At 38.6% G+C, this 23,417-nt stretch overlaps 2 protein-coding genes across 3 annotated transcripts in view; one reads left to right on the forward strand and one right to left on the reverse strand.

The window, feature by feature from the left end:
* Positions 1–23,417, reverse strand: part of PRKG1 (protein kinase cGMP-dependent 1) — a 1,201,643-nt gene that overhangs the window by 530,659 nt on the left and 647,567 nt on the right. The window lies entirely within an intron of this gene.
* On the forward strand, positions 138–3,887 carry CSTF2T (cleavage stimulation factor subunit 2 tau variant). Its single transcript, XM_037066940.1, has one exon. The coding sequence runs from the start codon at positions 232–234 to the stop codon at positions 2,086–2,088; it is 1,857 nt and encodes a 618-aa protein (XP_036922835.1). The 5' UTR covers positions 138–231; the 3' UTR covers positions 2,089–3,887.

The following is a 23,417-nucleotide window of genomic DNA, read 5'->3' on the forward strand; positions in this document are numbered from 1 at the left end:
AAGCAGTGGACAGAATCACATTAGAATGAGGGACAGAAATAATTAGCTAATATAGTGGAACGTATAGTGCAGATTCCGCGCGTAGGTGGAACTATTTAAGTGAACTTTTTGAGGTTTCTGCCCGGAATTGGAAAGCCACTTCCGTTGCTCAGCGGAAGTGTAGGTCTGAGGAGGACGGCTCAGAAGAATCTGCTCGCCGCCGCCGCCGCCGCCGTGTGCACGACCGGAATCATGTCGAGTTTGGCGGTGAGAGACCCGGCAATGGATCGATCACTGCGTTCTGTGTTCGTGGGGAACATCCCGTATGAGGCAACTGAGGAGCAGTTAAAGGACATTTTTTCGGAGGTTGGTTCTGTTGTCAGTTTCCGGCTTGTATACGATAGAGAGACGGGAAAACCCAAGGGTTATGGCTTCTGCGAATATCAGGACCAGGAGACCGCGCTTAGTGCCATGCGTAACCTGAATGGGCGGGAGTTCAGCGGCAGAGCGCTGCGGGTGGACAATGCTGCCAGTGAAAAGAACAAGGAGGAGTTAAAGAGCCTAGGGCCTGCAGCGCCCATCATTGACTCACCATATGGGGACCCCATCGATCCGGAAGATGCCCCAGAGTCAATCACCAGAGCAGTCGCTAGTCTCCCCCCGGAGCAGATGTTTGAGCTGATGAAACAGATGAAGCTCTGTGTTCAAAACAGCCACCAGGAAGCTCGAAACATGTTACTGCAAAACCCTCAACTGGCTTATGCGCTGTTGCAGGCACAAGTAGTGATGAGAATTATGGATCCAGAGATTGCTTTGAAAATTCTGCATCGCAAAGTACATGTTACGCCACTGATCCCAGGCAAATCGCAGACTGTCTCTGGCCCGGTCCCTGGCCCCGTCTCTGCCCCTGGCCCCGGCCCCGGCCCCGGCCCCGGGCTCTGCGCAGGACCTAATGTTTTGCTGAACCAACAGAATCCTTCAGCACCTCAGCCTCAGCATTTGCCTAGAAGACCTGTGAAAGACATTCCTCCACTGATGCAGACCCCTATCCAGGGTGGAATTCCGGCCCCGGGACCCATACCAGCTGCCGTTCCTGGTCCTGGTCCTGGCTCCTTAACTCCTGGTGGAGCTATGCAGCCCCAAGTTGGAATGCCTGGTGTTGGTCCAGTGCCTATGGAGCGGGGACAGTTGCAGATGTCAGATCCTAGAGCACCTATGCCTCGTGGACCCATGACTGCTGGTGGACTGCCTCCCCGAGGACTGTTGGGAGATGCTCCAAATGACCCACGTGGAGGGACTTTGCTTTCAGTCACTGGAGAAGTGGAGCCCAGAGGCTATCTTGGGCCACCTCATCAGGGTCCTCCCATGCACCATGCCCCTGGTCATGACAGCCGTGGCCCTTCCTCACATGAGATGAGGGGAGGGCCATTAGGCGATCCCAGGATGCTAATTGGAGAGCCAAGAGGACCTATGATGGATCAAAGGGGTCTACCTCTGGATGGTAGAGGTGGTAGAGACTCTCGAGGCATGGAGACCAGAGCTATGGAAACTGAGGTCTTGGAGACACGAGTGATGGAGAGAAGAGGGATGGAGACCTGTGCAATGGAAACCAGAGGCATGGAAGCAAGAGGCATGGATGGAAGAGGAATGGAGATACGAGGCCCTGGCCCCAGTTCAAGAGGACCTATGACCAGTGGAATGCAGGGTCCTGCTCCTATTAATATGGGGGCAGGTGGTCCTCAGGGACCCAGGCAGGTCCCAAGCATTTCAGGAGTGGGAAATCCCGGAGCAGGCATGCAGGGAGCGGGCATGCAGGGAGCGGGCATGCAAGGAGGGGGCATGCAGGGAGCGAGCATGCAGGGAGCAGGCATGCAAGGAGGAGGAATGCAAGGAGGAGGAATGCAGGGGGCTGGCAAGCAAGGTGGAGGTCAGCCTAGTAGTTTTAGTCCTGGGCAGAGCCAAGTAACTCCACAGGATCAAGAAAAGGCAGCTTTGATCATGCAGGTTCTTCAACTGACTGCTGATCAAATTGCCATGCTGCCTCCTGAGCAAAGGCAGAGTATCTTGATTTTAAAGGAACAAATCCAGAAATCTACTGGAGCTTCTTAAAAGGTTTTAGAAGTACTTGGCAGTAATCCCAGAAAGTTTTCTGTAGCATAGAGAATGGGTGCAAAAAGCTGACTTCTAGGCCTCACAGTTTAATGATTAGGGTTTCCCTCTTGCCAAACCCTAATCTCATTTCTTGTTTGTTTTGTTTTGCTTTCTACTTTTAATTAGGGAGGGGGGAAAGGGGAAGAAGGAATGGGTCTGTTCACTTTAATTTACTGTAACTATACAAAAATAACTGAAAATGATTATATACTAAGTAAGATTACAAAGAATATGCAGCGGTATTAAAAGTGTCTGCAATATGTTAACTTCTTTAGAAAAAATACTGAGTAAAACAATGTAAAATCTGCACATAAACACTAAAAGATGATCTGTTTTAAATGGTAATGTACCAACATAGTTTTAAGATTTTTGGTTGTTTAAGAAAATAAAGAAGTTTACCTCCAAAATATAAGATACATATTTTGGTAAGTCATTTAAAATACACAGTCCTGTTTGGGGGCAGTAGAATGTTGTAGTAGGTTAAGCATTGTTTCAGTGTTTTGGAATTATTTTGAAATGTTAGAGTTAACAGGATAAATCTACAGTTATGGTATTGGAATTGTTTTTCTAAGGCTATGCATCTGGGTGTGATGGTTCACTTAGCTTATCCATTAGAGGACAGCAATATTCTGGCCCAAACTGAACATGATGGATTTAGTGGAACAGTTCTAGGATTAGCCAGGTTATTTAAGTCTGCTCTGATGAGACTCAGTATCTCACTTCATACCTTCTTATGTCTCAGTAGTCTATAAGAGCTAAATCTGAATCTGAATTATTTTCTCATATCCTTTCCTAAAATCGGTGTCTAGGAACAGTATATCCAGATGCATTATGCATCACATTGGGCTTTTCATAAAAAGTAAAGGGCTTCATGCAGTAAAGCTTTGCTTGGTAACTAGCCTTTATATACAGATGATACACATTTGATTAGCCAGAATCAGAAGTTAAAAATCTTAAGCTCGCCAACATTTAACATACCATTTAGTTTTCTTATATTAAAATCTATTTGTCTATTACCATTTTATCAGGATACTCGAAGTCTAGGTAGGTACTAGACTAGGCAGATTGTTGTAGCCTAAATTCTCTGCTCAGTTGGTGGTTATTGCTTTTTATTAAGTTGTAAAGCTATTTAGTTTTAGTATACATGCCACTGAGACAGTTAAAAATCAGTAGAAAGGTCAGGCTTAGCACATTTCCATCAGACCTACTACCTAATTTATGTGTAAGACTTGAGGATGTGGACATAAAAAAATGTGTATCATAGAGCACTACTTAACAGAAGCACAAACACCTAAATATCCAGGTGGTGTTACTCTGGAGAAAAGAAAAAAAAACCCTAATACCCTGATACAGAGGGGAAAATCTCATTTAATACAAGGAGAAAGCTGACACTTGGAAGTCACTTTATTTTCCCTTTGTAAGGTTTTACAACTTAAATGGGTAATTCACTCTACAAAGTTTTCATCCCTGTGCTGTTTCCAGCTCCCTGTTTTCCTTCTGTTTTCATTGTTCATACTGTTAATTTTCCCACATTTCTATATGCTTCCCCTAGATTGGATGGGATAACCTTTACTTGTATGACAGTTTTGGATAATACTCATTCACAGAGTTTGTTTGATTACTTCAAAATTCTAGTTGCTTTATATCAAAGCTTTCACTGAAGGACTGTAACTGAAAACCATTAAATGTTAAGCTCTTTGTTATAGTATAATCTCTGCATTGTTTAATGCCGACTTAATAAAAAGAATGCACAATAACTGATGTTTATTTTTAATGAATGCATTCAAGTGATCTGGAGAGATCCATCAGTGGGGACTTTTTTAAAATAAAAAAGACAAAAGAAATTGCAGGAATGGATGGGAATCCCTTTCTTAGATCCATTATCTGTAGCTACACAATTGAAATAACTATCAAGACAGGTTGTTCTATGATTGGTATCAGTAGCAACATCTTGGTAGATACTCAGATATTACACTTCCTTTTGTTCACCACAGAGCACTCCTCTGTATCCCAGGATCACCTTACAGGCTTCTTCATTACTGACAGCCCTTTTGTATTGCAATGCACTATGTTTACTTTTACTTTCTAGTCCCCATTCCCACTCCTAATAGACCAGGAATTGTGAACACAGACTGTCACTCATTTCTGCATTTACTATAGCAAAAATCACAGGTGGAAACAAAAGACAAAACATATCTGAGACAAGAGGAAAGAAGTCCCACTAAGAGCACATACATTTCTCCCCAAAGGATTTAGATTGTACCCAGACCAAATGAGCTATAACAACTATTTATATTAGAAGTTAAATTAGAAATAGATAAATAGAAGCAATCTCCTTTACTTTGGTAAACCTAATAAAACAGGTTATTCCAATTCACTGCCTTTCCCAGTATTCATGTAGAGGGTATAGAAACTTCAGTGAAGAATATAAGCAATGTGTGTCTGCTACAAGTATTAGTCTGTTTAAATACTTTCTTTTTGGTTGGTTACAACCCTGGCATCCTGCATTATCCCATATATGCATAGACTACAAATGAAATCACAAATTCATAATAGTTAAAGATAGTGGGGTAAAACTGACTTGCAAGTACCTCTTGGTCAGTACATGTGTCTCAGGAATAGGAAATGAATGATGATTAGATTTAGTAAGTGCTCACCCATTAGTTCTTCCCCTCTTGTATTATTAACATCAAAATGTGTTTTAATGTCTGATGATGCCCTTGTCTCAGGACTACTGATTGTGGGGTATTCAGTAAGATATGCCAGTGTGAATCCCAGGTGAAGGTAGGCAAATTCAAGTGAGATTGTATATGACTTCAACTAACTACACTTTTCAGAATTCTAATGGCAGGAAAGCAAAAAAAAAAAAATCACTTAATAAAGCTTGCAAAACTTGTTTTTTCATGCTGTGATGGGGCATTAAGTAAACACATGGAACCTAATTTCCAATGGCGTGTCAGGCATTTTCTTAGGTCTGATGAGGTCTAAGGATAATTATCTGCAACAGCCTACTGTGGCAGAGAAACTGAATTATCAGTTACATCTCAATCTTCTCAAAAGAATATGTCAGCATCTCCCACTTACAGTGTCAGTTAATCTCTAGACTTCTGGTTGGTGCTTGCTTTTCTCATCAGGCTCTTGGCAGGAATGCTCAATAGTCAAGAATTACTTAAGGAAATTAATATACTTATTACTTAAAAATATATTTAATATTAAATATCCATGGTATAACATAGGATATTAGTATACTATACAATATGCTAATATGTTTCATATATATATATATATATATATATATATATATATGGGGTCTTAATCAGATTTTTAAATATTTTAATGTGGTTTTTTTCATCCTGAAACAAAGTTGAAACAAAGTTGATTCCATTAGTTGGAGATTCAGCTTCACAATTTTTCATATCACTAATTACTTTTTCCATGAGATATAAACTAGTATGTTTCTTGTTATTTTGCCACCAGGGTATATAATTTGTCAGTAAAGGGCATGTATTTTATCAAAACTGACACTGAGGTAGCAAGGTCAAAAATAACAAACCTGGTGTTTATTAAATACATAAAATAGTAAAGTATTTGCCTAGATAAATAAATGATGTTCTGATTAATAACAACTCTTTAAAACCAGGATTTGACTTAGATCCCAAAGATAGGTAAGTATAATGAAGGAATTTGAATAAAATATACCACATTTGAAATCAAACACATGAGTCCCAAAATGGTCACTTAAAAAATTGGTCAATTCAAAAAATCGTATCTACTTGATTACTTAGGTGTTATCACAAAAATAGAATGGATAATCTTTTGGGCATCAAGAAATGAAACCAGCAATTCTATCCCAAATTATTTTCTCTAATTAGCTGTTTTCATCAGAATTTTATCTTACTAAATTACTGATCTCTTACATAATTTACTGTAAATATCTGTGGGCCACTTAGTAGGACCTATAAGCCTTGGATTGTTCCCCTACTTCACCTTGCTATCTGATTATGAAGCAACTTGGACCTATTTAGGGATTTATAAATGTATTTAACCATGGACAGTCCACAGAAGATACGGCTTCTATAACTTTGGTTTCTGGTTTTCTTTATCTTAAGCAGGGGTGTCTAACCTTTCGGTGTCTCTGGGCCACACTGGAAGAAGAGTTGTCTTGGGCCACATGTTAAATACATTGTGGCATGTAAAAACAAATCTCATAATGTTTTAAGTAAATTTATGATTTTGTGTTGGGCTGCATTCATAGCCATTCTGGGCTGCCTGAGGTGTGTGGGCCACAGATTGGACACTCCTGTAAAAGGTTTACTTTAATAGCATTCAAAACATGAGACATCAAAAATTGTATGTTTGAGTTAATAATGTGATGGAAAGACCTATATTGGGCTTGCTTGGTACAGTAACATTCCTAAAATTATATTCTATATCCCAAATATTGCTCTTCATATGTTAATATAGCAACATATCTAAGAAAGACTAAGAACATCACGAGACATAATATGTCAATAGAATACATTTCCTATCTTTAGGTAATCCCATATCCAAATTGATTTCATCTTTCTACACTTAGAAAGCAGAGAAAAAGATCCTTCTTTATTTTAACACACATAATTAACATTATTGAAATCTAAAGTCACATTATCCCCCTGCACCCCTAGGTTAGATTTGTCAAAAGTTTTATTTCGTAGAAGCTTTAAATATCTTTGGACAATGAACCCCAAATCTGTAGCCTGTGCATCAGTGACGTCTGCAAGTATGTGTTGTTAGATGAGCCTAAGGTTCTCAGTTTTTTTTAACCTGAATGCATTTAGGTGCAGCACATATTCTCCAATTTGGCCACAGGCTCAGCCTCTCCCTATGTCTTCGTATATTAGGTTTGATTCACATGATTACTTGCCAGTCCTTGTAATATATTGAATTTACAAATCCTGCTTGTACACTATAAAAACACAGCTATTAGATTCAATTGACATTTTGAAAAATGTGAACTAGAAAAATGGCCAAGGAACTGATTAAGCAGTATTTTTCTGCAAAGTCAACAAACCAAACAAAAACCCAGAACAAACAAAAAAATAAAGAGATGGTATTTTTTTTATAGTTTTCTATGATGTAGACCAGGCAAAAGAAAATCCTGGTTTGCTAATCCAAATAACTACCCTTCTCCCACAAATCACCTGCATGACTAATAAATATTAAACCAAAATATTAACATTTTTCTATTCAAAAATAGACATAAAATGAGAAATATATTTCATATATAAGCAATATTAAATGCTAACAGCTCTAGAATCAACACATATATGTGTGTGTGTGTGTGTATAGTATACATAGTAGAACAGAGTAATTTTTATTTGTTACTAACTAAAGATTTAAATAAAAAGATTCATTATATAATTTCCACATAGTAATTTGTGGAAATACTGATTTGTCCACATACTCATTTGAAAGAATGAATAACCTTAATCAGATCATGTCATTCTCTTGTTTAAAAACCTTCATGGCTTCCATTGCTCCTAGAATAAAATTCCAAATCCTTGCCACGTTATATAAAACCCTAAGTAATTTGGATCTTCCCTATACCAGTGTCACATCTTACCATTGGCCCGCTGACTTCTGGCTAGCTACGATTACTTTACCTGGCTTCATGTTCTTGAATTTGACAAATCTCATTTTCAGCTCTGGGCTTTGTCTTGGACAGTTACCTTTGCTCTTACCCACTCTTTCCCCAGGTTTTGAATGGCTAGGTGATTCTTTGCTCAGGTTGCAACCTTTATCATTTACCTAAAAAGGCTTATCTTGAACATGTTGTTTAAAATGGTCTCTCCATGCTATCTCATTTTTGTTTTTAATTAGGAGCTCTCTTACACGAGCACAGCTTAAACATTAATCCATGCTGTCCAGTTTTTTTGCAAAGTATGTTATATGCACAAGACAAACTTGATGATTGGCATTAATGAGTTAATCTTTATTACATCCAAGACACATTTATCATGTCAGTTTTGTTTGTTCCCAGATATATGTTGTATACTTATTACTATAATGTGTAGCTGTATGTATAGCCATAAGTATATAGATGTAAATAGTATGTGTGCATATATATATGACATATGATTGCAAAAAGAAGTTATTTCTAAGAATACCATGCTGAATGTATATTCGTCATGTCAATTGTATTTATACATCAGCTTATACCAACTGCACTAATTTTTCTAATGCATGCAGTGATAGATATATATTAACATGAGCTTGGAAAAGGGTTATGTCTATGAAAACTATGTTGAATGTTCCAAAAACACTGATGAGGTCTGAGTGGCTAAAAATGAATAGCTGTTAAGTTGTGTGGGAACAACATAACAGAAAAAATATTTTAAAACAGTCTTCAACATATAGGTACTCGTATTACTTTGTAAGTGTCTAAATCTTTGTTCCATTTTAAACAAAGTTTGCAACCGGCAATCATAATGGAAACATTATGTAAAACCTTCAATTTTCTCTGTACCAACTTTTTCAGTACCGAAGGAAAAAGTCCTTGAGGAAGTTGGATTTGAACATTTGTACTGTCCCAGTTGTTTTCCCTCCCTGTCTATGAGGGTTACCCAGGAAAGGCACAAACACTCCTCCGTCCTGGGCCTCCTCCTTCCCCTCCCCACGGTACTACATGCTGAAGGAACCTGAGTGTGCTTTAAACTGCTGTTATCTCAAACGTGGTGCTTGTGAAGAAACCCCACCCCAGATATTCTGAATCAAACTGGCATCTTAATCAGATCCCCGGATGATTCAAATTCAAACAAAAGTGCGAGAAGCACATCTTACAGCTAATCCTAAAAGACATTGGGGGAAAAAAAAGGACTTTAAGTAACATCATCATAAATAGAAGGGATTTTTAATTGACCCAAATGGCTACCCCTCCATTATCACATAAAGTCACGAACCGGCAAAAATTCCTACCTCTCTGAAGTAAATAAAGGAGACAGCCCCTTTACTGGAAGACATATTGCAAAACAAGCAAATAAACAAAAATTCTGTTCCTTCACAGATAATTTAGTGAACATTAGGCTTAGTGGGAAACTTAACATAAAACACTGTAGCTGAAATTGCTTTTGTTTTGGAAAAATCACCTTAATTTGCATTTAGTCTACATGTGACTTTTTTTTTTCTGGGGTAGAAGGGAAGCTATGTCAGATACATTAGAAACAATACATGTATACTCATTATCACAAGTCAAAAGTTGTTTCAGACAAGCTGTAAAAATTCTCTCATAAAACCTGGCCTGTTTTCCAGTACACAAATCTTATAGTTTTCTTGATAAAACATATTACTATCCAGTCAGAAATGCTGACTTCACATTGGGGTACTATACTTCACTTGGTCTTGAAATGACTGAGAAATATTTCCTAAATAACTTCACACATCTTATCATCTAGATAAACAGAAGAAATCTTGAAATTACAAAATTAGCATGATGTTTCAGTGAGAAGTAAATTTACAATAGAATTCTGCTGCTAAATATTTTTAACCTTATCTAAATATTTGTATGCAACACACACACACACACACACACGAACCAGTGTAACAGAAGCAGTTAACAGTATCTGCCCAGCATTTGTTCTGTTTTTTTCAGTAGCTTTATTGGAAGTGAGATAAAAACTCTATATGGCAATATGAACAGGATCTGAATTAAGGGTACAAATTAACCAAGTCAACATTTGTAAATTAAGCAAATTAGGATATTTTTTTCCCTTAAAGAAAAGTTTACATTGTGTTTTAGTGATTGAACTCAAAATGTTTCTAGCAAACAGTTTAAATTCAATCAAGGCCTTTCAAATGATGACATCAAAGCCTCATCGTGAGGCTGTGAAGATGACCTTGAAATATGTCTCACTGTCACATGTATTCAGTCTGCTTGTATTCTAGTTCTTAATTTGGGACATTGTTTGCCTAGAAGGGAAACAAAATTTGCTTAATTAGAATATTTTGAGAATCAGGAGTGAGATGGTTTATAGAATGTTGATTGGTGGGGATTTAGTTGTCATTGTTTTCAGATAAACACAGTCTAGCAATTTTCTCCCTAGCACGTGCTTCTGCTGGAATTTGCAAAATAGTTGAGCCCTGAGCAATAATAATGTTGGTTTAATTCGCCCTAAAACTGCCCCTCCTGAGGAATTAGAGCTGGATTATTTTGGGGAGAGGAGAAAAGAGGCTTTTCTGCATCTTTTGTCCTGTCTTTATTTCACCCAGGCATATATATTCACAAGGAGGGGGAAGATGGATGAGCTGGCTAATGACAGCCAGGACCAGCCAGGGTAGGATTGTGAAACTGATCTGTCCAGGCCGACACCATGGTAAAGTCCTGCAGGTTACCAGGGTTGGAAAGTGGTGTTTCAGCACAAATTTACTCTTCAGGGGAACAGAAGGAGAAAAAGGTGGGCAGGGGAGACAGCTTAAAAACAGTTTTTACTAAGTCCCCACAACCCACAGACATGCTCCACCTCAAGCAAGTAATGTTCCCTGCAGTTCACCTTCAGGCACCCAGTGTATCTTTTGGGTCTTACCTGCCATACCTCTTAAGGGCTTTCACTTTGTTTTGATAAGAAAAGGAAGACAAAAGATCACTTGCGTTGATATAGACATGAAATATAGTTTTTAAAAATATTTTTACTCTAATTGGCATTTTTAATTATATAGTAAGCACAGATTTTGAATTGCTGGAAGGTGTCTATATTAGCGGAATTTCCAACGTTAGTCCCAAGATTCAGAGGAGGGGAGGGGAGATACTTGCTTTTGAGAGAGGGCGGTAGCAAGGGTATATTCAAGTGCTCCAAAACTAACACAACTTCAGTTGTAAAGTTCCATGACCTCTTCTGGAAGGTTGGGTCACGGTTCACATGTAAAAGCATTTATCAAGAACCCATTGAATGCCAGGTGCTGGACATAGATCACCTCAAATTTCACAGAAGTCTGGAAGCAACATGGAAAAATATGCTCTAGTTTGCCCTGAACCACACAGCTTAGAGGAAGTAGAGGCACCACGGAGTCTAAGTTTGTCTGACTCCCAGTCTCTTACTCTCTGCATTATATTGTTGTGCTTTATCAAGGAGACAGACAGTATAACAGTTTCCATATTGGGGACTGAATGTGGAGGAACGTCAGGCATCATTTTCACTGAGTGAGGAAGTTCATCATAGGTCTATAAAGAGATGATTTGTAGGCAACAGTGAAAGATTTATAGAATCAATCTTTTGCCCTTACATTTTTTTTTTTACTCCCAAGAACCAACTAAACCTAGGATATGGGAGAACTGAGAGAAAAATAACAACAAATTATTTATAAGAAATCTATAAAACTAAATATTTTCTTCTAGATAGTTCTAGTCGATTTCTAATTTAAACAATCATGTGACCTATTTTTCCTAGGATTTTTACATTTTTTAATATATAACGTTGGTACTATAAAATTTACTTATTTGACATACATATTTCAGTGTCTTTTGTATGTTCAGGGTTGTGCACTATTAGCACAACCTGAATTTAGAGCATATTCATCACCCATAAAAGGAACCCTGTTCTCTTCAGCATTTACTCCCCGCTCTCTCTCCTCCCATTTGGCCCTAGGCAACCACTGATCTGCCTTCTGACTCTATAGATATTCTGAGTATTCTATACAAATAGAATTTTAAAAAAAAATTTTGTGACTAGCTTCTTTCATTTAGCATGTTTTAAAGATTCATATGCTACAGCATCTATCAGCACTTCCTTTCTTTTTATTGCCAAATAATATTCTATTGTATGGATGTAGCACATTAACATCTATTCACCACTTCATGGATATTTGTATTATTTCACATTTTAAGGCATTACGCTGCTATTAACATTTGTGTGCAAGTTTCGGTCAGCCTGTATGTTTCATGTCTCTTGGATATATATACTTAGGAGTGAAGTCACATCATATGATGACTCTATGTTCACCTTTAGAAGACCTGTCAGACTATTCTCCAAAGGGACCGCATCATTTCACACCCCCATAGCATTGAATGAGGGTTCCAGTTCCTTCAGGTCTTTGTCAGCACTTGTTAATTTCTCTTTTGACTGTAGCCACACACGTGTGTGAACTGGTGTCTCCTTGTGGTTTGGGTTGGCGTTCCCTTGAGGGCTAATGATGTTCAGCACCCTTTCATATGCTTATTGGCAATGTGTAGGTCTTCTTTGGAGAAATGTTTGTTCCCTGTAATTTATTTAGCATTAATACGATGGTGTGTAAACCCAGAGTTTCTATTTTAGGCAACCGGATTATCAGAGGACAAAAATCTCTAAAACATGAAAGCAATGATTTCTTTTGTGATTTAAGACCTGACCTGAAATAGAAAGAGTCAATTCCAGTAATAGAAATGAGGGTTTTCAATTATATTCTTATACCCTTTGGAAATAAATGGTAATAGTTTCCATGGTTTATACATGTTAATGGGGGTCAGGACACACTAACCAAAATATGGTACCTTGGCATATTGAATACACTTTAAACTAAATAAGTTTGGAAAAAGGCAGAAGCGGAAAGACCACTCTGATCTTCTGCTGTCCCTCTGCCCTGAAACAGGCCATAAAACCTTCCCTGTGAGCATCACCTCCCTGTAGCAAGGAAAGGAACACTCTTATCTCTGAAGATAAGGAATGCCCCAAAGAATGTTGGTAAATAGGTCTTGCTAAACTTCCCCAATTTACTGCAATTACCTTACACCCCTTAACCTATAACACTCTCCAGTTGTGCCCTCTTCATCAAATTTAGCATGAAAGTGCTCAGGCCTGTTTTCCAGGTCTTCATTTCCTTATGAAAGCTCCTGTGTCGTGCAAAACTTATATCAAACTAATTTGGTTATGCTTTTTTCCCCCATTAATCTGCCTTTGTCAATTTAATGTTCAGACCCACCCAGGGATCCAGTAAGAGTCAAGGAAAATTTTATTCTCCCCTACACTATGAAGACATTAGTTGAACCTGAAAGGAATAGAGGGTGCTTTCCCAGGGAAGCCAATACAGTGTTGTAATAACGAGCTTGGTCTCTGCTTGTGTTCACATCCTGACTCTAGCAGTATGCCTATGTGGGACCCATTCCTATGCCTCACTTTCAAATCTGTACGCTGAGCGTACTGCCTTCTAAGGTTGTTGAGAGAATTGCTTGATAAATCACTTTGCACCATGCCTACACATAGTAAACTTTTGATATGTGATATGTGCTCCATATTGCTATTATTCCTTAAAAAATAAAGCTGTGGACATAGGAGCCATAAGAGCAACATGAACATGTGAGCCAGCTGTTTATTGCTCCCCGCCCGCTGATAGAGAGAAATAGAGGATGGAAGGACGCGGCTCAGCTAGGAGGACCTGCACTTCAGGAGAGGAAAGAAAGAACCCCTAGCAGTCAATTACAGGAGGAGGAGGCGTTTTAAACTGGAGCCTGTAAAAAGACCATAGGGTCTGGGCAGGGAAAGAAAAAGGTCACCTTTCTCCTTTACCACATTCCGTATATTTCCTTATGTGGTGAAGTTGTTTATTAAACAAGAAAACATATAATGAAAAGTTTGCAGTGGTGAAGGCAGTCTTATGTTGAAAAAGTCTTATGTTGAAAAACCTTCTAAAAACCAATTCTGTTTGACCCAAGAGATTGCTAGCTCCTGAAATCCTGTGAAATGGTATCAGGGTTTTATCTAGCTTGAATTTTATGGCTTATATGTTTTGATTTCCGATAGCTTTGTCTAGTACAATAAAGGACAGATTTTCAGAAATGTGTTTCCTTTTATCTAAAGCAAACTTTAATAACCCAATAAAAATTTGAGAAAATATGTGCACTATTTGTTGTCATATATCAGGTACATGTATCTTTTTAAAAAAATATTTTATTCATTTATTTTTAGGAAGAGGGAAAGGGAAGCAGAAAGAGAGAAACGTGTGCAAGAGAAACGTCGATTGGTTGTTTCTCACACACTCTGCAACCCAGGCACGTGCCCTGACAGGGACATCAAACAGGCAACCTTCCAGTTTGCAGGCCAGTACCCAATCCACAGAGCCACACCAGCCAGGGCTGTATCTTAAGTGTTTGTTCTACAAATGAAATGTTCATGTACAATTTAGCCTTTCATGCTTTCAAAGATGGTACACACCACCCTATTGTATCAACTAAAAGTTTCAGAAAAAATGCACCAAAATATTACAACTTAATTAATCCTCATATAGTATTTTGTGCTTTGCACATTCCTAGTGTTTCTAAACCTGACTTAAGAAAATAATCCTACAGAATTACATACATTGAGAAAGTTTTTATGAAACACACCCAGTGTAAGTGAAGAGTGTTAAAATAACAAATCCTATGCTTATTTTTACTGTAACTTGGAAACCACTACACCCAGTTTAAGTGAAGAGTGTTAAAAATAAATAATCCTATGCTTATTTTTACCATCACTTGGAAACTACCACAATACTGAATTACACTGAAATCCAAAGTTACAGATTTTTTTGTTGGTGGTGTAATGAGAGAGCTTTATTTAGGAACTCTTAATGAGTACCAATTTTTTAAAACACTCACTTACTATTAATTTAGCAAATGCTTTTTGGTTTCTACAAGGAGATTTATGTAAAACTATTCATCATGTTTTAGAGAGTATTATGACTACTGTATTTCTGCTCAAAATTTTAGTTATTAAAAGTAAAAGCAGATTGGTAAATTTCCAGTTTATAAACATGTTACTATAAAATTATATTCAAATCTAATATTCTTTATGTGTGCTTGGCAGCTACTAATTACATGTGGCTAATGAGAACAAATTATGGCTGAGTTTTAAAGTTTATTCACATTTATGGTGTAACTGATTGATTAGGTGCCGTATGTGGCTAGTAGCTAGCACACCGGGTAGCGAAGATGAGCCAAACACAACTGGACTCTGTTTAGAGGAGTTCTCACACCTGACTGCGTGTCAGAATCTCCTGATTCTTAAAAACACAGATTCCTGGGCCTCATCCCCAGAGATCCAGATTCAGGTAGATTTAAAATGGGATGGTGATGGTGGTGGCACATTTTAGGACTATTTGTGTTTATTTATTTACTTTATTACTTTAAAAACCCTAATCCCAGCTACACTTGACCATTAGAAATGTGCAGATGCTCAGTATGTATTCTGTTCCCTAGAAGAAAAGGTGAAGTCTACATATAATCTACTTGTTTCAGTCAGGAGCCAGCCCAGACCCTCCCTGTCAATGGCAACACTCGCCATTTGCTTGCTAAGAGCCGCAGAAGGGCAGCTTGTGAAGCTAGCTGCCTTGGTGTCGCCCTTTATATTTGCTAATGACTGTCTTTAAATTAAACTTTGAGAACTTGCTGAGAAAGCAGACCGATTTCTCCATGAATCCACTCAGCCCTTTATTTTCTAATTAGTGTCTTATCAAACTGTGTGGACAGTGAGAACAAAAGACCTCTCTCTGATCTCGAATCCTGTCTTTTCTTTTACTCACCTCACAGAGAGGACCATAACACTGTCCAGACCCTATGCTGCGAGATTAAAAAAAAAAAAATCTCATATCAGAGTTTGACCATGATACAGAATATAGGGTATTCTGTGTCCTTTTCTCACCTATGATCCTGCCCAATTTCCTCTTCTTCCAATTGGCAAGTTAGGGTTTTATTAAAGATGTAATTAACATACACATAAATATGAAAGTTATTTTTCTAGGCTATTTCCAAAAGCGATTTTCTCTCTGAGAACAAGTAGGTGATGAGACCCCAGGTTCTGCCCCAGTGACTGGCGTTGTCTCCAGACATCGTGGCAGCTGGGTCTAATTACAGCCAAGGGGTGGACTTCTGGAAGCCGAGAGAACTATAGTTACTGTCCTAGGAGTGTGTGCTGTCGCTTTCTCAGAGCCGCCCGGGGGGTGTGTTTAGTAAGGTGCAAAACCTTCACAGTTCTCGTGCGGCACACCTGTCCCAGGTATTCCCCAAAGTGTACTCTACCCTTCTAATAAAACACAACAATACCAAAGCCTTTAGACACTGCATTTGTAAAGAAGGGACAGCTGAATAATACATCCTGCTCCAAAGCACTGAGCCACACCAGCCAGCTTTTCCATTGTAAAAGCTGAACAATGCACTGAGAGATCTAGCCAGAGGAATACCTGCAAAGGCCCATCAAATAAATAAAACAGGCAAGAGTGTTCGTAACAACCAGCAAACCAGATGCCCATCAAGAGTAGGGTGGGTACATTGTGGCGCATTCATTCAGTGGAATAGTAGACAGCGATAGAAATGAAAGAAACACAACCAGGTGCAAAAACATGCCTGTGGGGAACATAATGAGCCAAAGAATCCAGGCATAAAGACTTTTATCAATGGACAAATTGGGCCACATAGTGAATATGACAAGTTCAGGGGAGACCTGCATGGCGGCCTTACAAACTCAGAGACTTAGAGTAACCACACAGGATGGTCTGACTTCCTAACTAAAAGTGAGTCATGGTGGGTACTCATGTCCTAGGCTGGCATCTTCCCTGACAAATGTCAATCTTCACCTTAACTGAGCTTGTCCGGTGTCTTTTTGCATCTACAGTAACATACCTTTGGAATGTCAGAGTAATATCCCTTTTCAAGCCCCCTCCTCACCCCAGCACAATCTCCCACCAGAACACAAGCCCACAGAACCCCTCACTGTTATTTTGTTCCCTGAATTCCAACCTCGATGTGCTGTAAGTGTTCATTGTTAATTATCCTGTACCTACCAATGTAAAAGAAGTACCTGTCCCATCACTTTACCCTTTATCCGATCTCAGATTTCCCGGTTTTGCTCTCTCCCACCTCCCTAATGTACCACCAGTTAACTTTATGTAACCCCCTGACAGGTTCCTCTTTGATTCTGCTGTATAAAATAAGTGGTGAAACTGCCATTTTCGGGAGCATTTTTTCAATCTGTTGAGATCTTGCTTCCCAGCAGGTTTTGTCCGTTTGGCTCAAATAAACTCATAAAAATTCTCTACAGGTTTGGACATTTCTTATGTTGACATATTGAATGATTCCATTCCCAAAATAGGACAATATAATCTGTGGTGTAAGGAGTCAGGACAGAGGCTGTCCTGAAATGAACAGGAGAGAGAACTATTGGAAGTGGACGCAGAAAGGGCTTTCGGAGCTCAGAATGGTGGGAGTCACGCAGGGGTGTTCGCTGGGTAGTATCTCACTGAGCTGTACTTTTCAGCATTTTGTTTTATTTTATTTTTTAGCATTTTAAATTTTAATAAGAAGTTTAAAATTGCTTCGAAGCTTATTTATTTCAGAATGATTCTTTGATTACACGTGCCTTGAATCACTGCCAGCAGATAAGAAAAAGAGAATAGACAACTTAGATTAACGAGACACCTGCCATTATTTTAACATCGGTGTTGTCACAGAAATCTCAGCTCACTTGGGACCACAGAAAACAGCACAACAGTGTTAGGCAGCATGAACATTAATTCAGTACTTAAACATTTAAAAATTTTGCAATATTAAATTTTAGCAGATAAAGCAATTAAAGAAGGGAAATGGAGGTAGGAACCTTTGCAGAATAAGATTCTATTGGTAGTTTTTTCTTTTCCTTGTTTTATGACATTTCTTTACTTAAGTAAAATGGAATCGTGGGGTGGAGTGGGGGTGGCAATGTTGAATCAAAGTAGGTTTTTTTTTTCTTTTGGTCCATTAGTTACTTTTTGCAACTTTGAGTAACAAATGAGGATTTACAATACTCATAAATTTTAGGCGAAGGGTCGTTTGGTTTTCTGGTTCAGGAGTCACCCCAAGATTTGCCTCTGTGGTATGCAGGTTATTTTGAGTTAAAGGCAAATTTAGCCCCAGGTTCTAGTGAAATTTATGCCCCATGCATAACTACCTAGGATTTGAATTAGGGGCCTTGTTTATTGTTGGGAACCACCCTGCCTGGTTTCAGAAGCTGTAACCCCCCCATGACTAAGGCTCAGTGAGTGACCTTTGGACCATAAGCCACTAAGGAGACAAAGCTGATCTTCCTGGGAGGGCCATTCCCTCTGCCACTTTTACTTCACCCTGCCTGGCCCCCAGTGCTTATCGGTTAGCCAATGACGGCTAAGATTCCCCAAGGGGGGAAAGACCTAAGACAGGCATGATCACATGGAGGCCCCAGGGAAGGACTTGGGGGACTTCAGTCTACATAGATTATATGTAGACTTCACCTTTTCTTCTAGGGAACAGAATACATACTGAGCATCTGCACATTTCTAATGGTCAAGTGTAGCTGGGATTAGGGTTTTTAAAGTAATAAAGTAAATAAATAAATAGTCCTAAAATGTGCCACCACCATCACCATCCCATTTTAAATCTACTTGAATCTGGATCTCTGGGGATGAGGCCCAGGCAGGGGGTGATGGACCCTCGCCCCTCGGCTTTGACATAGCCTGAGTCATTCTGTCCACAAGAAATCTCCTAATCTCTTGGCTGCCTTACTTCCCCTACCTGACTTCAGCCTGAAACAATGCCATAAGCCTGAAATAATGCTGGTGGTGGGTGCCGCCCTGTGCTGGAAAGGGCAGGTTCCCTAGGGTGATCATGCCTAAGAAAGAATATGTAAAATCCTGTGAAACCTGCTTTGTTAAGAATGCTCTCAATTAAATGATAAGGGTCCAAGCAAGAAGTGAGTTTGTTCCTCAAAGTTTTGTAGCTCTTTAGCTAATAGACCCTGACTCAAAATAGGCCCTCAGAGTTCTTTGTACATTATCTATTGTTTGATCCTTACTGTCTGACAATTATTAATAAGCTTTACCTATATTCCTGTGAAAAATGAACACAATAAAAGCCCATTGAGGAAAAGGCTCTTGGCCCTTTTCCTTTGAGAAATTGGCCACCTTTCCTCCCCAAGCAGATCATGTCTTGGTAGACTTATTCTCATCTGTGGTGAGTGGGGGGCCGTGTGGGCAGAGCTCCCCAACAGTCTATAATAAAAAATCATCAGAGATAATCTTTTCTGACCAATGTACAGGGCAAGACAAACTTCTGTTTACTAAGCATCTGCTTTTCTTATCATTCTGAAAAGACCCTGTGAAGGCACCGATCTCATCCCTAGCTCAGGACGTTTGATACGAGGTCTGTCTGGAAAAAGTCCAGCCATTACTGACATAACAAAAACGGTTTGCGTAACATCAATGCAACCTGGTAACCAAGGAGAGTGGACTGGAATGTGGGTGAGTAAACAATGATGATTCAATGTACTAGTCAGTAGGAATGATAGGGGCCACTGAGTTAGCATGTGCCCTGTGTGGCCAGGACACCTTATGGACAGACTTTATACACTCATGTTTCCTATCTCCGAACCTCCTATGAATGTGGAGTCTCTGATTCTCACGTGTTTGTGGCGTTTCCATACATGTGTATGTATTAAATTTGGCCATGTTCTCTTGCTAATCTCTGTCATGTCTACATTTGATTATTAGACCAACCAAAAGAAACTTGAGAGTAGAGGAAAGTTTGTTCCTCTCTCATAGTTCCTTTGCTTAGTTTGAACCAGTGTTAACAGAACTTTCTGCAATTAAGGAAAGGTTCTTCCGTGATGATATCATATCCACCAGCCACATGGGCTACTGATTACTTGAAATGTGCCTAGAGAAACTGAGGAAATGAGTTTGTACTTTAATATAATCTTAATTAATTGAAATAAAGTACAAATGGCCACACATGCCTAGTTCCTACTCTTTTGGAAATTACAAGTCTTGATAACCATCTGGTCTCACATTCTCTCATAAAGCCAGTGATCCTTTCTGAAATGATAAAGGGATGTTGAAATGACTGGAACAAAAACAAGGATTTACTGGGAAGATTCTGGAAAGACAAGAAGATGGGAGTAATTTATTGTCTTGAACTATTACCTAAAGGAGATACATTTGCCTGGAAAACTTGTCAAAGAACTATAGAACTTCAAAAACTTCAGGAACATTAAATGGGTCCTCAGGAAAAATGACTTGTAACATTTAATGTTTCTTGTTAAGAATAAGACAATAGGTCTGAAATAGAGTCGCAAAGGCTAAACCAGGTCACAGAGACTCATAGCTTTGACGTTCCCCAAAAATGGGATCTGAAGCCAGTCAACGAGGAATCACCTGACCAGCACCAGTTAGGTTGTCTGTTTGACAGTCCCCTGCCATTTCCCGTAAGGGAAGTGACCTTGCGAATAACCAACCCACTCCTTTTCCCTTGCACACCTTCCTTGTCCTGCTCCCTCTGCCTATAAAAGTCTTTGATTCTGTATGGTTCCTTTCCATGTGTTCGATGGGATGCTGCTCTATTCAAATTGATTTTTGTTCCAACAAACTCAACATTTTAATATTCCTCAGTTTATCTTTTAACCATCTGAATTAGAAACTTTATATACCTATAGAGAGGAAACAGAAGCTGAGGGCTAAAAGTAATTGAGTAGTAGACCAGAAAATCCCCAACTAGGTTTGACTAAGTACCTGACATCATGACATTGGTCGGCCTTCAATCTCAACTTAGTTAATGCTTTTGAAGGTAAGTTGTTACTGATGCCCTGGCTCAAAACTGTGGCGTGTGAGAGACAGCCCAGTGTTTCAGACACACTAAAAGATAACTTTTTCTTGTATTTTTAAAATTTTGCCTTGATAGATAATGTCTTGACCTGACTAAATAAATTGCAATGGCAATTTATTTTATTTACTTGCAGAAATTAGTCTTTCTTAACAAGGTCAGTAAGACATGACTCCATCACTCATGTTTTATCCATTTTTGCTGTGGCAATATAAATATCCCAGTGTACCAAATCGCAAGTTGTTTTCTATGACCTTCCAAATGGTTTACAACACTGTGGACTTCATAGAACAGTGACCTTTAAACTGCTTTAGGGTTTGTGGGTCAGTACCCATATCACGTGGTATCGAACAGTAAGACTGCTTTCCCAAGTACATTTGAAGGATTGCGGCTATAAAGGGGGCCGAATAATTTCTTGTAAAAATTATTTTTCTCACTGAGAATTTCTCTGTCTTCCTCTCAAAGTGGAAATATACTATCTACTCATTTTTCACTTCAGAAACATTTGCTCCGCACACATACAATGGAATAAAGTTAAAGACAATTTTGCATTAAATATTCTGTATTTTCAACTTTAAAACTCCCTTATCATCTTTTTAATTTACATACTACCATGTGTGCATCAGGATGTATCTGGAATCAACATGGAAAAGAATTTGCCAGTTTATAAATAGAGAAGCTAGTTATTTCAGAATTATTATTGCCCAGCTAGATTAATTATATTTTTTAGCTATGATAGAATGTAATTGTTTTAGACACAGTCACTCTAATTGTTTACATTGGTGGTAGTACATTTAGTTAAATTTCAACATACACTTATATCCATAGTCATCATTTTAAATGTCTTCAAGATTACCACAAAACAGTATTGAGACATAATTTACTCCTTATTCAAAAGACTGTCATTGACCAGACAGCATAAACAAAGGCAGTAGAAACTACCAAATTTCCTAGAAGGTATCAAGAAATTTTCTAAGTTAAAAGACATGGTTATAACTGAGTTATAGATCCAATGGACCCTCAATTAGTTGCCAAATATTGGTCAAAAACTTCCAGCTCACTTTAAGGAGAGGTTATTTAAATTCTAGCATTGCATAATTTAATTAAAAGAACAAAGGAAATGGTAAACTGAACTAAACAGGAAAAGAAAACAATCTCCTGGTATTCTCCAACATGCCCCTCTATCGTCTAGCTAACTCTTTAAGCACTAAAAGGTTAATAGGTCTTTCTAGGTTATAAAAAGCAGCATATTACAGGCATGTCATAAATAGCTGCTTATGGCTAAAATATATTAAAATAAATGTTTAACTCCGACTGTTAAATACACTTATTGTCAAATTTCAATTACTATACTACAAAGTGGCATGCAATTGGACAAATATATGTGTATTTCCATTTTTGATGGACCATATATACTAAACACCACATCGACCCATAAATAAAATTTTAAAAGATTCCCTCAAAAACAGAGTAAGATCACAGGGTGAGAAAAGAAATGGGCAGAAGTTAAAAAACAGAACTATAAAGCATGTCACATTATTCCTCAGATTTAAATATACCAAGGCTTCCAACATCATTCAGTATGAGATAAAAGAATTTAATAGTGGTCTACAAGATCCTTCCTGATCTTTCCCTTCCTGAAACTCCTCAGTACCTCCACCCACACTTTCATCTTTCTGACTTTATCTCTAATCAATTTCCTCTTTGTTCTTTTTTTTTATTTTTTTAAAAATTTTACTTATTTATTTATCTTTAGAAGGGAAGGGAAGGAGAGAAGAAGAGAAATATCAATGTGTGGTTGCCTCTTGTGCGTCCCCTGCTGGGAACTGGCCTGCAACCCAGGCATGTGCCCTGACTGGGAGTTGAACCGTGATCATGTGGTTCGCAGGCCTGCGCTCAATCCACTGAGCTACACCAGCCAAGGCCCTTCTTTGTTCTTTAAATATCAGGAATTTGCACTGTGTCCATTTACCCAGATAGCTGCCAAAGAACTCTCTCACTTACATGAGTCATTGAATAAAGGGCATCTTATAATATTGGTCTTTTCTGATCACCTATTATAGAATAGCATTACTCTTTATCTCCTTCGCTTTGTCTTATTTTTCTTCATGAAACTCATCAACTTTCATAAGTAGTTTCTTTGTTGGTATTACAACAAATAATGAGCTAAATAAAAACAAGACATGCACTAAGAAGAGTAGGTACTCAATTTTAGTGCCTGTCACTTGGTAAGTTCTCCATACATTTGTATTAAACAAAGAAATAAAATTGGAGTGGTAAAGTGAAATGGCCTTGAGATTGCTCGGGGAAGCTTTCTGCAATACAGGAGCAATACAAGTCTTGAGTTTTCCTGTCCAAATGGTGAATGGCAGGCAGAGCTTGGGTCTGTGCTGGATGAGAGTTATAACTGGAAACCTGGCATAAATCCTGTACCTACTACAAAACTGTAAAGGTGGGGTAAAAAAATCCACCAGGCTGGGAAAGGGATCAACAAAGCAATTGGCTGATTAGGTCTCGATTCAGAGTATGGCCTCAAAAAGAAGAGAAAAACTTCCTTAAGAATCTGTAGCTAAGCACTGTCCTCCAATTGGTTGGTTGATTTAATTTTTACTACTGTTGTGATTCAGAAAACCTCAAAGGCCAGGTATGTTGGGGTAGTAGTGGCCTGGGTTATGCAAACATACGTTCTCTCTTCAGGAAGTCATGT

Source organism: Sturnira hondurensis, unplaced genomic scaffold, assembly GCF_014824575.4.
Source record: "Sturnira hondurensis isolate 20B ecotype Veracruz unplaced genomic scaffold, ASM1482457v3 Scaffold0016684, whole genome shotgun sequence".
In the NCBI taxonomy this organism is placed as follows: domain Eukaryota; kingdom Metazoa; phylum Chordata; class Mammalia; order Chiroptera; family Phyllostomidae; genus Sturnira; species Sturnira hondurensis.